Source organism: Aplysia californica, unplaced genomic scaffold (assembly GCF_000002075.1).
Source record: "Aplysia californica isolate F4 #8 unplaced genomic scaffold, AplCal3.0 scaffold00770, whole genome shotgun sequence".
Lineage (NCBI taxonomy): Eukaryota > Metazoa > Mollusca > Gastropoda > Aplysiida > Aplysiidae > Aplysia > Aplysia californica.
This window is the reverse complement of record NW_004798040.1, coordinates 151,887-166,318: the sequence shown is the minus strand read 5'-3', so window position 1 is coordinate 166,318 and position 14,432 is coordinate 151,887. Positions and strand designations below refer to the sequence as shown.

At 38.8% G+C, this 14,432-nt stretch overlaps 2 protein-coding genes across 2 annotated transcripts in view; one reads left to right on the top strand and one right to left on the bottom strand.

Moving 5' to 3' along the window:
- Positions 1-357: 357 nt before the first annotated feature.
- Positions 358-4,130, top strand: LOC101855144 (mitochondrial potassium channel-like). The gene is made up of 2 exons (XM_005109366.3): positions 358-774; positions 2,868-4,130. Exons 1-2 carry the CDS (start codon positions 373-375, stop codon positions 3,717-3,719), a joined length of 1,254 nt encoding a protein of 417 aa, XP_005109423.1. The 5' UTR covers positions 358-372; the 3' UTR covers positions 3,720-4,130.
- Positions 4,131-7,153: 3,023 nt separating this feature from the next.
- Positions 7,154-14,432, bottom strand: part of LOC101853499 (non-structural maintenance of chromosomes element 3 homolog) — a 10,789-nt gene continuing 3,510 nt past the window's right edge. Inside the window, exons 2-9 of the mRNA XM_005109359.3 lie at positions 13,489-13,617; positions 12,656-12,719; positions 11,673-11,752; positions 11,005-11,105; positions 9,956-10,038; positions 9,341-9,383; positions 8,420-8,597; positions 7,154-7,868 (exon numbers count right to left, since the gene is read on the bottom strand). Of these exons, the coding sequence (XP_005109416.1) occupies positions 7,761-7,868; positions 8,420-8,597; positions 9,341-9,383; positions 9,956-10,038; positions 11,005-11,105; positions 11,673-11,752; positions 12,656-12,719; positions 13,489-13,617 (786 nt within the window). The 3' untranslated portion in view covers positions 7,154-7,760. The remainder of the gene's footprint in view (positions 7,869-8,419; positions 8,598-9,340; positions 9,384-9,955; positions 10,039-11,004; positions 11,106-11,672; positions 11,753-12,655; positions 12,720-13,488; positions 13,618-14,432) is intronic.

Here is a 14,432-nt window from a genome sequence, read left to right as displayed (position 1 = left end):
CCAGACTTTGCCTGCATTATAAGACGGTTACTGTATAATGTGGTTCTAAGACCTAAGATTGCGGAAAGAGGTGAAGAAAGAACAAGAAAGACCAAACTATGAGAAAGAGTTAATATCACAATCATTTTACAGAGCTCTCTCTCTCTCTCTCTCTCTCTCTCTCTCTCTCTCTCTCTCTCTCTCTCTCTCTCTCTCTCTCTCTCTCTCTCTCTCACTCACTCATAAAACACACCAGAGAGTTTACAGTAATACTGTAAACCCTCTCTGACACACACACACACACACACACACACATTAGCGCACAGCCGCGGGTCAAAGGGCAAGGGAATATTTTGATTTTCCAATGAGAGAAGAATTCCATTTGTTTACAAAATGGCTGCGCCCTTACGACCGACCGGAGTGTTGTGTCTGCTCTCTCGGATTCACAATGTGAAAGTCAACAGTCGCTTAAATGTTCAAAATTTTCCCCAACACTTTTACAGCCACTTCTCTCCATTAGCTATATATAAATCTAAAGCGGGTTGTGTATCTTTGACGCTTCCTAATGGAAGCTCAAGGAGAGGAAAATATGTGCTGTCAAGGCAGAAGTCTACCGAAAGCTCCACAAACAGGACACACATTCCCGAGAAAGTTGGACCAACACAAGACGGGACTGTGGTGACCAGCTCAATCAACGGAGATTTGAACAATGGTCGTCTTGGTCACTTCATGCAGATGTACGAAGACTTTGTAGGACTTACTGAAGTCAAACATGCCCAAGACAAAGTTGTGAAGGTGAGTCACGTCCACCTCTCCCCCACCTACACGACACACTGCTACACGCACTTTGTCTCTGCACAACCTCCTTTATATCGTACTCTAGATCTAGAATCTAGTCTAGGCTAGATACGGAATGGTGACGAATGTGCTGTGTGTGTAGAGTCCGGCACTTGAAATGGTAGGTCTTATCTGGTCATTTTGGAGATTTAAAAGGTTTTTACTGATTGGATCTTGAACTTGAGTTCAAGTGGGCTGCGTTAAACCCTCACACTTTTATGTTGTCTGGTCTGGTGTATGTCAAATGTCACTCTAAATCCAGTGGTGCATGCACTGCCACCTAAAATTGTTAACCTTCAGAATGATTGGAATTTGATCTGTCACTGAAGTGTCATAAGAATTTTGGGCACTTTTTCGGTAGTTCCCACCCCACAATTGTTATTCGCTGGTTTTGACCCCAAGAGAAGGGGGGGGGGGTTGTTTCAGGGGGGCTAAAAATATGGTGGGGGGTTTCAGGGGGCATGCCCCCCTGAATTTTACCATATATTTGATGTTTTGCAGTTGTTAGCTAGCTTTAATATTTCTTAGCTTGCCACGGATCAAACAAGTATAGATCTAGATGTAGATCTAGGCTCAAATAAGTGGGGTGGGAACTACAGAAAAAGCGCCGAATTTTGACGGACCAGAAAACTAAAATTGAAATTATTGGGGGTGTACTCATTATTGGGAAAAGTATCTTTTGTGGAATTTTAACTTTGAGGAGACATAAACTTAACTTCACTTTCTGCATGAGAGGCATTGAAATTAATCCTATAGCAGCTTTTTTATTGACCCTCTAGTCCAAGTTGTCAGGTTTATTATTTACATTTACAGTCTATGAGAGACTGGGCATAGGAAGGGAGGGTGGAGGAGACACTGTTTCATTTTATTTCATTTTAGCCTTTCCATGGAATGTGTATATCTCACTCTCCACCAGTGTGAATTGTGAATACCCTTTGCCTTAGGGAGGATTGTTACTTGTACCGTAATAATTAAGGACATTCTTTACTCTAAATCTAAAGATTAAATGCAAGCAAAGTTCAGGCTTTTTTGGGTTTCATTTACATACAAAGCTCTTTACCTTTTCATGTAACAGGGAAGCCATTGCATTGAGTAACTAATATTTGTCTCTCACCATTATTTATTCTTCCACTGTAGCATTCATAGTAACCATAGTCCTAGAGGGCTATCTGTATCTTTCTTTGTTATTTATCCAACTGCAACATGCATTGCCGTAGAGTATGATAGAGTCACTTTTCTTTCTTTTTAAACTATGAAGTTCACTTTTTAATCGTTCTTTATTATTCAGCCGTAATGCTTTTATCTGTCCTAATTCTCCAGCTCTTGGTGATCATTAAACTTTATTAAGACATACAAATTCAAATGTAATTAGTAATGTTCTCGTGTTGAATTGGCTTTACAATTATTTGTTTGTTTTTCTGTTAATAAGGTGCCACTGGTAGGTCCTACTTCTTTATCTTCAGTCTTTTATTTCTGTCTTGCTTTTTCAAATGACTAAATAGCCCATATTGCAAGGATGTGTTTCTCTCAATCAAACTGTGCTGCTTTATATCAATTTTCACGATACAGAGTAGTTCCAAAGCAGTTTCTCTATGGTCTACTCCTCTGTTTAATGCTTTGATGTTCCCTTTTAATTTCGTTGACTCTCCCCAGACAGAGCAACAGTTTTTCTTTTTTTGACTTAGTCTTACTCAACTGTTTAACTCTTACTACAAGTCGTAGGCCTACTCTTTGTTTTGTTGCAGCAAGCTTTGTGGAAAATATGCTTGCATGACGTTTGCATTTTCATCATGAAAAAACCCCCAAGTTTCAAGCTCCAAGTTTTTTTAAACTGCCATGTTCAGAAAATCAGAAAAGAATGAAGATTTGATTTATATGAGGATACTGCAAGTGACTTGTAGTACAGACAAAAAGATATTCTTTATAATATTATATGATAAATGAGGAATACAAGAAAAAGCATTTTGCAGCATTTAGTCGCAGTAGATGTGCCAACCTGTAGCAAGAGTTCATGTCTTGACGTTCCTTTTTGTTTCATCAACTCTCCCCAGGCGGAGCAGCAGTTTCTCCAGGTACAGGAGGACAGACGGACCATGCAACAAGAAATCACAACGGTGCAGGCAGAGGTTCGAACCCTGGGGGCAGAACTAGAGAAAACCAATCGCACAGACTCCAAGTACATCGACCTGGTCAAGAAAGAGCACGAGATTCTCCTTGTAGAGAAGGACATGACCAATAGGATCAAGGCTCTGGACAAAGCCGAGAGGGATTTCTTCTCTCTGCTCAGTGCAGCCGTCCGCGAGAGCCACGAGAAAGAGAGAGCCCGGGCGGAGAAGACCAAGTACTGGTCCATTATCGGCTCGGTGATTGGAGCTATTATTGGAATCGTGGGGTCGACCGTCAACAACCATCGGAGGATGACGCAGATGAGGGCAATTCTCACTGAGTCAGGGGAGAGCACTGCAGAGTATAAAGCTATGACAGATAAATTGTTACAAACTATTAGCCAGAATTCAACTTCCGAGAGCTTTCATTTTCTCCAGAACACAGAGAGTAGTGGTGTGAACGTACAAAAGCAAGGATTTGAACCCGATTCCTTCGTGGTCAGTTCGCAGCTGATGGAGAAACAAAGGGAGGAAATTCTACACAGCATAGATAAACAATCAGCGGCTGTTATTTCTCAACTCGACAAAATTCACAGACTTGTAGGAGTCCAACGAGCCCAGCAAGGGGAGACAAACGTGGTGTACGTCGGGCCGGAGATCCAGACAATGTTAGAGAGTACGCGGGAGAGTCTAGGAGAGAGGATGAAACAGAACACGCTGGCGTCTACTGCGGCTATCTCCGGCGTGTTGTCCATCGGCGTTCTGGCGCTGGTTTATGTCATCAGAGGCTCTTCCTGACCTGTACCGTCTACCAAGGGTCTGTCCCCGTGGTTTTGTGCGCCCGGCATAATTTTGCGAAATTTGACCCTTTTTTTGCATAATTTCTAATTATTTTCCTTTATCATTCTTTGTTAAAAAAAAAACAATCGCGTAATTTCACATTTTTGGGCTCAGTTTGCATAATTTCAGAATTTTTTTTGCATAAAACGACGGGGACAGAAGGGGGCTGGCTAGTGTGAGGTATTCCAACAACTTTCAATGTTACTTGTGTGGCATTGTTGTGAAATCCAGCGCTTGTTAAAATAATGTTATCATAAAATCAAAGAAATCTCCATTTTTCAGCTTGTTGGGCAATTTTCATCTTTTTAAAATTTGGTTCATCACCTTTAATGTCCATTGAAAAACTCATTTCTACTTTGCGGATTTTGCTGAAGAACTTTGACCAAAGGCACAACAAATGTACATTTTTGCAATTTCCAAGAACACTCAAGCATGGAAGACACTTATTGGCAGCCATTTTCTCGCTGCTAATTTATCCTGTAAAACCACGTGAACCCCCACTTCCTTCAATCGCAATTTATATCTCAACTTCTATTTTAAGAAAAGATGAGTATTTTTCCATTAAAAATTAAGTCAAAAGAACAGGCTTTATTAAGATGATACCAATAACTCCATTATATGGCCAAAAATTGCCAAGTGCCCGATTTCACGTGTCGTGACACATTTGTTATCATGATGGTAGCACAATTACCAGTCATTTTTTTTTCAGGTTTCCAGATTATTGATATGGTAAAAATGCCTTTCACTTTTTTTATACCTGCAGTATAGCAGGATTTTTTTTTATGTACTAAAAATCCAATTATTAAGACATTTTCATTTTTGTGCAAATTATGTCATAAAGCTGACCCTGTTTTTAAAGATTTCTCAAAAAAGAAAAATATGACTCGAGCCGTTGTGTTATGATTATGACAGTGACAATCTGTACAGTATCAAGGTTACCTACAGGTGTCGCAAAAATATTCACAGAACCGGTACCCCGCAAGTATAAGTATGGAATGTTCCAGAATTTTTATATTTATTGATAACTCATGCAATCGTAATAGCCTACATAGCTCATGTCCCTTAGATGAATGCAAAGTCAACATTTCTATGTGCTCACTTCACAGGGAAAATCTGAAATCCCACTCGTTGCCAGAGGTAACCATAATCAGTGTTCGGTTCCAACGACACAATTCTGCTTGAATTTTAAATCCACTTCTACTTTATTCATTTAGATTTAATGCCACTCTCCATTTTAATGTATTTTTCACACACATTGAAATTTGATTATGTTTGGAGAAAAATATTTATGTAGGTCTCAAAAGAACAGATTCTTTGTGGTTTGATTTTTTAATTTAATTCTTATAAAAATATTAGGATCATAATCATATTTATGAGTATTACAAGGGGAAATGTCCAGTTTGAAACAGAACTTAAATTTATAAAGTTCTTGTATTGCAATCTTTGTTGTCAAAGATTTTTCTTATATATTTGTATCCACAAAATGAAATCTATTAGTATTAGTACCGTAGGCCAAAACAGAATTTATTAACAATATTGATCCTCAGGTCAGTGATGGTCAAAGTCAAAATGAAATGATTTATGGGAGAGGAGGTGAAGAGATACTGAGGTAACAGAGTGAGAGAGGGTGAAAGGGAAAGAGATGTGATGAGAGAAAAGAGAGAGAGAGAGTGAAAGGGAGAGAAAGAGATGCAGAGTGAAAGAAAGAACATTATTTTGTTATAGAGAGAGAGAGAAAGAGACTTGGAGAGAGAGAGAGACAGTCAGTCATATGATTTACCATTGTCATCAATAACTATACAGAAACTGTGTTACTGGACAATTGTGACAGATTTTTGCGTGTTGTAGATCTGTGCTTTGACCTTTATAGATTGTTCACCTTTTGGATTGAATGTACAGTGAAGACTATTTTGAACTATTTAAATCAGTCAGTGGGCTCAGGATAGTTACTGTACTTTCTTTGGTTTAAGAGATCATTATTAATGTTAAATAAAGAATGTGTTCTGTTTCTAAAGTGCTTTATGTATAAAAATACAAAGACAAATCTGCCACAATCCTGAATCCTGATGTGTCCATCTCGTACTTAGACTGTTTCCTGTTTACATGTCGTTATAAAAATCTATATTTTTCTTAAAACTTGGAATTTGGACATAGTCATCTCTAGCTGTCAACTGTCGGCTGACGATATTTGTTACTGGATGTAATCCGACATAGATAGATATAATAAAAATCTGTGACATGGTAAAATAGTAAAACTCTGGTGAAAATATATCTTTTTACTCTAAATATATCTTAACCAGTAATGTGGAGGGTGCTTTGCCGTTATGTCAGTAACCATAAGCACCCGTAGTGAACAGAATTTTAGGTTTCTGAATTTTTTTCTGGTGCAAGTATTTTCTTTGTATTTAAAACACATACAAGGAAAAGATTTCCGAGACCCACCGATTTCGCTACATGCGTGCTAGACTACTGCCGTAAGTGGACAAAACGCCTTTTTTCATTTTGGCACCAAAAATCTGTCATTTGCTAAATCAAAAGCCTGATCAGAAACCCTACTTGTACGAACAAATCAAAGTGAAATTGTGAATAGTTTTTGAATAAATTAGAATTCAAATTTTGGAAGCACTTTATTTTTCAATGGTTACATGGACCAAAAAAAACTCTTTTTCTCGTAACAGCTATGAAGAAAAAAAGGCGTTTTGTCAGCTTACGACAGTGTATGCCTTAAACAGAAATGTGGTGGGTGCTTGGCTGACATTTCTCAGTAACTATAAACATTTGTAAATGTTTTACATGCCCTTCGACACAATTAGATACCCAGGAGGTGGGCAGCTTGGACCACTGTCAAGGCCAAACCTGACTGAGTAGGATACAACATTCTGGCCCAAAGACAAATGTGCTGCGTGATGACAAAATGAGTTACTTCTTGCAATGCATAAATTGATTAAAAGGAGATATCAGCCAAAAATGGACGCCGGGGTCGAATTTGTAAATTTTAAAGTGATGCCATATTCTTCAAGTTTAATATGTCATATTATTTCATACTAATAAAGTGTACAAACTTGACCTATAACTTTGACGTATAGGGCTAAAATAATCTGAGAAGTAACTTATTTTTGTCAACACACCTCACGTCATATTGACTTGTTTAAGCTAAGCAGACACACGTGTCGACTCAATGATGGTCATTAAGAGTTAAGAAAAAAGTAAGGTAGACAGAAACAAAAGAGGGCAAAAGAAAACAAGCAGCACCTACCACTCCCCCCCTCCTCCACCCACACACACCACAGACAAAAATTTGAGAGATCAAAGAAAAAAAGTAAAGTAAAACTTATCAGTGGCACTCTCCAACCACCCCATAATTGTACTTCAGTGATCAGACAACACATCAATCAATGTAAAAAAAAAAGTCATTTTAATTCTGTACATCAACAACGTCAAATTGACAGTGGTATTTTCCAACCGTGTAACTGAAAAATCCTCCCACAGAACAAGGACAGATCACTGTGATTACTTACATAGCTGCCAACTTTACAACACCCAAACACAGATTCTCCCCACTCGGTGGGTCAAGATGGTGGGCACTGGCCAAGTAAGACCCCCTCCAAACCCGTCATACACTTTTCTACATTCAAGAAATTCAAGCTTTTCAAAGTAGACCTGCGGAAAAATATTTCTCCAACTGACTTAAGGGCTTCGTTCACAAGTCCATAATTTCTCTTCAGCATCAGCAAGTCCTTAAGGACCATTAAGCCTACCACCAGAGAACAGAACATGTATTTTCCAAAAGAAAATGAATTTTTGTACAAAAAGACCCTCAAAAGTGTATTAAATACATTGTTTAATGCCCTGGTTATTAGCATCTCGGAACTTATTTAGCAATGAATTGAAACTTCCTGAAATTAATTTTGAGCAGGGAAATTTTTTTTCAAGAAACCAGCTACACGATAGGAACAAAACATCATGGAAATATCTGCAGAGAAACAAATGGAGCAGAGGTCATGAGGTCGCGGCTGAAGTGGAGGGTTGGTCCTGGTTCTGGGCCTCTGCCTCGGCCTGGACTTGTTGCCACTGGTGGAGCCAGGCCGTGGGCTCCGTGTCGTAGATCTGGGGGGAGGCACAGTTGTGGGGTTTTGGTAAGAGTTTTACGGCACTTGCAACACAAAACAGGTCACAATATAAGAGGAAAAATTTAGAAGTGTTTACTGGAGAATATAAGGGAAACAAGGAGGAGAGATATTTGTTGCTTCAGACCTATTTTGTCCAAAGTGCCTCTTTACTCTGTCCCCATGGTTTTATGCACCCCGCATAATTTAGCAAAATTTGATCATTTTTTTCATAATTTTTTATTATTTTCCTTTATCATTCTTGGTTAAAATTAACAGAATCGCATAATGTAAGAATTTTTTGGGCATAAAACAGCTGGGGCAGTTTACTTAAGTACACTTTGGACAAAATAGTTCTGAGGCGATGATATATACATGGGTGATATCGGCTTGATAGGAAAGAAGATGCAAACCACACCAGAGCACCTGTTAACTACCCACTCAAAAAGATCCGTCAAAGTCCCACGTACAGATAATAAGAAATGGATATTTAGAAAAAGGGGGACTGTCTTAGACAATTTCGACTGTGTTCAGCGAGAGAATCACATTTACCTGGCTGACAAAGTTAAGCGCATCTCGCTTGGAGAACTCATGCTTTGCCCTCTGACCCCAGGCGATGTCCTTGACCTGCGGGTCGGTGTTGGGCTGCGGCACCAGCTCCAGGTAGCCCTGTCGCACAAATTCCTCCATTATCATGCTCTTCACATTCCCAAACGTTCCGTGCTTCTCGCTGAGACAAACGGAGAAAGGAGAAATAATCAATCTGACATACGGTAAATCTAAGAGAAAAGGGGATCAAGGAAATACAGTAAAGAAATTGACATAACATCGCCTCCGACTCGGAACTATTTTGTCCACTGTGCCTCTTTAGTTTTAAGTACGCTTTGGTCAAAATAATTCCGAGGCGACGTTAAATATAAGTATAGTATAAGAGTGAGAGAAAAGGAGATAAAGGAAATACAGTTTACAACTCGACATAAGTCTAAGAAGAGGAGAAAAGAGAAAAATATGGTAAAAAAATTATACTTAAATCTGAGAGAAAATGAAATAGAGTAAAAAATTCAACTTAAATCTGAGAAAAGAAGAAAAGGGAAATATATGGTAAAGAATCTGACATACGTATACAAGACTACACGGTTTTTGTTTGTTCTTGTAATGTTTTACGACGCTCTCAACCGCATAAGGTCATATGAGCGCCAAGGGATGGATGTCAACAGAGAACTCCAAACGGGGAATCAGGCTTACTCTGCTCACCTCTCTAGCCTCAACAGAACAAAATCTGCTTCGACTATCAAGTTAATATCCCCCCTTTGGGAATGGCCTGAAGACAACTTCAGTCAGTAGCACTGCAATGGTGGGGAGGTGCTACACAGTTTGTAAAAATATAAAGACTACAGGGAGAAAATGCAAAGTCACATTTTGGCTTTAGGGAAATCTAAGTTTTATTTTAAAGTTAGGAACCTCAACACTTACTCAGATCGTATTCCGATTTTCTTGAGTGCATGCCACAAGTCCTCTGTAGACACAAAATTTACATAGATCGATACATGAGCAGACGTGTTTAACATGAAGCTGTTCATAAATAAAGGAAATTCCTGCAAACATGAAAGGATCAGATTCCCCGACACTTCCCCACAATTTATGGCATTTTTATCAATTTGAGTAAGGAAAATAAAAACAAAAAAACATCCAGATATTCAATAAATGTAAACTGATTTAATTAACTCCTGCCCCCCCCACCCCACGGACACAATTTGCAATTTGGATTATTTAACATTTGAGAGGCGGGTTGTTTTGACCCTACCTGTCACAGCATAGGTACAACACCACAGCAGACATAAATATATTATATTATAATAATAACTACACTCACATAGTGATATATTACCTATATCCATGCTCCACAGCATGCTCTTGCACTTTACAACTATTATTGCCCCAGCAGACCTGACCTGAGAACACTCAGAAACACTCTCGGCTTCATGGGAAGCATACATAACGAGCAACTGAATAAACGCTCAAACTCAAACAATATCAAAGTGACGAACAAAAAAAAACAAAAAAAAAAGAAATCCCCCCGAGCTTCACCTTCAGTGATGATGTTCCCATTCATGAAGATGGTGCTGAGGATCATGGCCAACAGTGCCATCTTTGCCTCGTCCTCCGGGGACCTGGGTCAGAGGGTCATGGACAAATTGAAAGACAACAGAATTGTAAAGGATTGTAATTTGTAATAATATAAATAAAGATAATAACAAAAATAATAATGTAGATCATTTTTATAGCACTTACTTTCGTGTGCCCACACAACTCTAGGAGCTTTAAAGAAATCCAAGTACAAATTCATAAATGAACAATAACTGAAAAAATTATTTGCTCATACTCATATGCACACACAGAAGAATTGACATACACACACACTCTCACTTATTCACACACACCTTCTCTCTCATCACTATGCACGCAACAAAATTATGAGTGAGAACATACAAAAAAATAGTGTAATATGCGATCCCTAGGTTGATTAAAATATACAACATACAATAGATAGGCCCAACATAGTCATTTAAATTAATACTGCTCTGAAAATGAAGCTACTGAGTTAGGAATAATTTAATTAAATATGTTTTTAACTGAGACTCAGATGTTGTAAATGAAGATCACAGTAGTTACAGGGGACAATACAACAGTCCTATTTTTAACTACAGTACGGTACAGACGCATTTTTTAAAAACTTCAAGTTATACTGTATATGGGGGGGGGGGGGGGGCCCTGAATTTCCTGTGACTCCCCCGGATTTGGCAATCAGGGACTTTGAGAGGACATTCATGACGCTGCACCAAAATCAGTGCCTCTAAATGAATGTAATCTTTGTTCATTGTTACAGAATCTGATGTGGGTGGTTGGTGGGTGCTCCGGCGTGGTCTTCTCCTTTTTTTCTACTATCAAACATCTTTTATTCTTATCTCTCTTCTTTTTTGTTTGTTACTCTCTTGCAACACCTTATCTTTGGCCCATATATTATGACCTGAATGCGTTGTAAGTGCCGTAAAACTCTAACTAAACAAATATGATGTCATAACATTACGTGTCCCTGTTGTGGGTTTTGAGAAAGTTGTTAAGTGTGGAGGACCCACCAGGAAATGTGTGGACTGCTCGCTTTGTTGTTCAGTTTGTTGACCAGAACGTAACTTCCCTTCAGCTTGTCCTGTAGCTCCACCACTTGGAAGCCAAACACCTGAAACAACATGTTACACATCTTAACATGTTACACATCTCAACATGTTACACATTTCAACAACGCGCCTGACACATCTCAACGTTATACATCTCAACAAACCTTACGCATCTCAACTTGTTACACATTTCAACAGCACATTACACATCCCACAATACTTTACGCATCTCAACAACACATCACAGACTTCAACAATATATTTGTGTGTCTGATTTGAGCAGAGAGAAACACACTGACACAATAATGGTCACTTTGAGTTGGGGGAAAAAAAGCAAGAGAGAGATAGACAGAAACAAACAGGAAAAGTAAAGAAATAGAAGGACTTAGCAATGGCATCCTCCAACTAGCTGCAACAATATTGCTATTGGGCATCTTAACAACACTCTATGTCAATAAACATCTGAACAACACATTACATATCTCGCACTACATAACACTATTAACACATCACAACAACACGTTAGAAATTTAAACAACATATTACGAATCTCAACAACTCCTAAAGTACCGTATCTCGACAGATTACACAGATCTTTGACAGAGTGAAAGGCACTCAACATTTCTCACCTCTGACAACTTCTCCGAGGCCTGCCTCATAAACTCAGGAAAACTCCGGCTGCTTTCTTTCAATATCTGTTTGTTTATTTCTGGAGACAAAAGGGCACAACAAGATGTTGAAAATAACTTTCAGTTTGTTTGTTTGAGTAAAAAGAGAGACATAAAGACACAATAATGGTGACACTGTCGGGATCACACTGAAATTTTTCGCTAACCCCTGAACTTTAACGGTCGATCCGATAGACTTCCGAAAATATTGTGCACCCCTTTCCACATAAGTTTTAAAAACGCAAGATAAACCTAAATATAGACACATTTCACTTGTTTTCTATACTGTTCGTGCCGTATCTTTTCCCCGAGCTGTCTCACTCGCATCCGGTCTACGATAGGTCCCGCTTAATCTAACCCGCGGATCGAGAGGCACCATAGGGCCGATCTCAGGCTACTTAAGGCCTACCGAGGGCCTACTTACGTCCAGGGTGGAACGACCGCCGCGCGAATTTCGGGAAGCTCTCGCAACCGCGGAAAATCGCGGATCTGCTGAAAACTGTGATCCCTGCACTGTGTGAGGGGAAGAGTAAAACAGACAGACAGAATCCACAGAAGGAAAGAAAAGAAGTAGTGGCGTATCAGTAGCATCATCTTACAGATGGCACATTCAGTTCTACCAGCATGACTCCCTAGGGTGGGGAGAGGGAAATACAGTACAACACAGATAGGTTGAGCACAGACGACTCAAAATCACACATCCATCGAACTGTGCCTGTAGTCCCATTTTTTTCTCTTTCCTCTTTATCTTTGTCCGATATCCTTCGAACTACCAAGGCCGGTCCCGAGGAATTCGAGCTATCCGTGTTATACTGTACTTGATATTACTCTTACAATTTCAGCAATGACAAGCCATAAGTGACATTTGCCACAGCTATCACAAAGCTTGCAGCTCAGACAATCCCATGTATTCTTTCTTCTTCGATCAAGTTTCTTTTCCTTACCACTTTTCTTGACAGGGATTTTCTTTTGGTCCTTGACTAACAAAAACTGTACCAGTTCATTCACCTGCGGGGGAAAAAGGTTTCATACATTTTAGTACTAATTGTAGGGATACCACTGGAATTTTGTGAAAATATCTGAACATTTATGAAGTTGAATATTTTGCAAACAAAAAGATGTTTAACAAACACAGTATATGATTGCACTGAAAGCAAATACTTAAAATAATAACTATTCTTCTAGTAAAAATAACAGCAAAACTCCCCTGAAAACGGCATCGCTGTAACTGTGTACCAAATTCGAAACAACAACTGTTAACAACATGAGTCACATGTAGAATTTGGGAAATATAATTACACTTTGGGTATCAAATTAAAGATACAGTCAAGCATGCACATAGCAAACACGTACACATAGGGAGATGCGCACAGCAAACAGATTTTGAGGCCCAGCTTTTTTTCTCATACATGTTTTTAAAAATTAAAACATGGCCCTAACAAAATTCATACACAACGAAAGGATTTGTGTGACCCATTGATTCTGCTATGTGCGTGCTAGACTATGCTGAAACCCAACCAGTGGATGAAAAATGTATAAATAAACCTAGCTGCTTTGGCTCCAAAGTAACAATAAAAAAATATTATTAAAAAATGAAGGTTTGCCTGATATCTCAAAACAGCTGAGTGCAACATGGACTCATTTAGTTGAGTTTCTAAAGAACTGAACAAAACGAAAAAATTCAGAATCAATTACAGAATATTAGATGTGAAATTGTGAATCGATATCATGAACACTCCTGATTTTAAGAAAACAATCATATAAATATGAAAGAAACCTTTTTCTCCACTTCTACTGGATCCATCTCCCTGCTGGCCCGTGATTGGTTCTGACTTGATGGCACCTGTGACAGCTGACTGGAGTTACCAGCCCTTTGAGATGCCTGGGAGCTTGATATCTGACTTTGCTGTAGAGAAAACATGCAATTTGTATAAATAAGGAGCAGTACTATAAAGTAGGCACTGATGTGTCACAATGGACAATTAGAACTAGTGCAGTACTGATTAAAACATATCAATATGAAATTAACAAAAACATAGTACTGAGTGAGTTCAATCTGTTCTAAACTGTCGCACACATAATATGTTCACCAAAATAAGAATCAGAATCAGAACTAAAAACAGCACATTCATCACTTGAATCTTCAACAATGGCGACACTGTGTAAAGAAGAGCACTCATGCTAGGTCTACTCGACATTTAAAAAAATATTCACTCCAATCATTTTTATTAAAAACAAACTGATCCCGTGCTCAAAGGCCACACAAATCATTCAGGAGGGAAGTTATAACTTTAACAAGTGCGAATAGGGGTTGGGTCAGGGTTAGGGTTAGATTTTAAGTCTCTTTTTTATTGTGTAGAAGTACAGTGGAACTTGGATTCAACGAGGTTGCCAGGCCTGACCTAAAATATCGTTGAACCCGAGTGTTCGTTTATAGTATAGCAAACATGAGGTTTTGGGTAGATAATAATTTACAGGCACTGAGCAAGTAATTTAGTGTAAAGAAAAGTAACAAGTAGTAGTAGACTTTAGCGTCTGAAAGGTGATCTATACTTTAGCACGTTAAATTCTTTAACTTTAATCGCAGTGGCTACGTTCACGGCGCCGTGAACGTAGTCTGCAGGCTAGGTTCACGGCGCCGTGAATGTAGTTGGCAGATCTAAATCTAATAGTGGTCGCTCGTTTCGGAAGTCCTCAATTAAAGTTCGCAGTGGCTACATT

Coding starts and splice junctions, on each gene's coding strand:
- LOC101855144 (XM_005109366.3), top strand. CDS start 373: ATGGCTGCGCCCTTACGACCGACCGGAGTGTTGTGTCTGCTCTCTCGG. Junction 775..2,867: donor CCCAAGACAAAGTTGTGAAG/GTGAGTCACGTC, acceptor AACTCTCCCCAG/GCGGAGCAGCAGTTTCTCCA.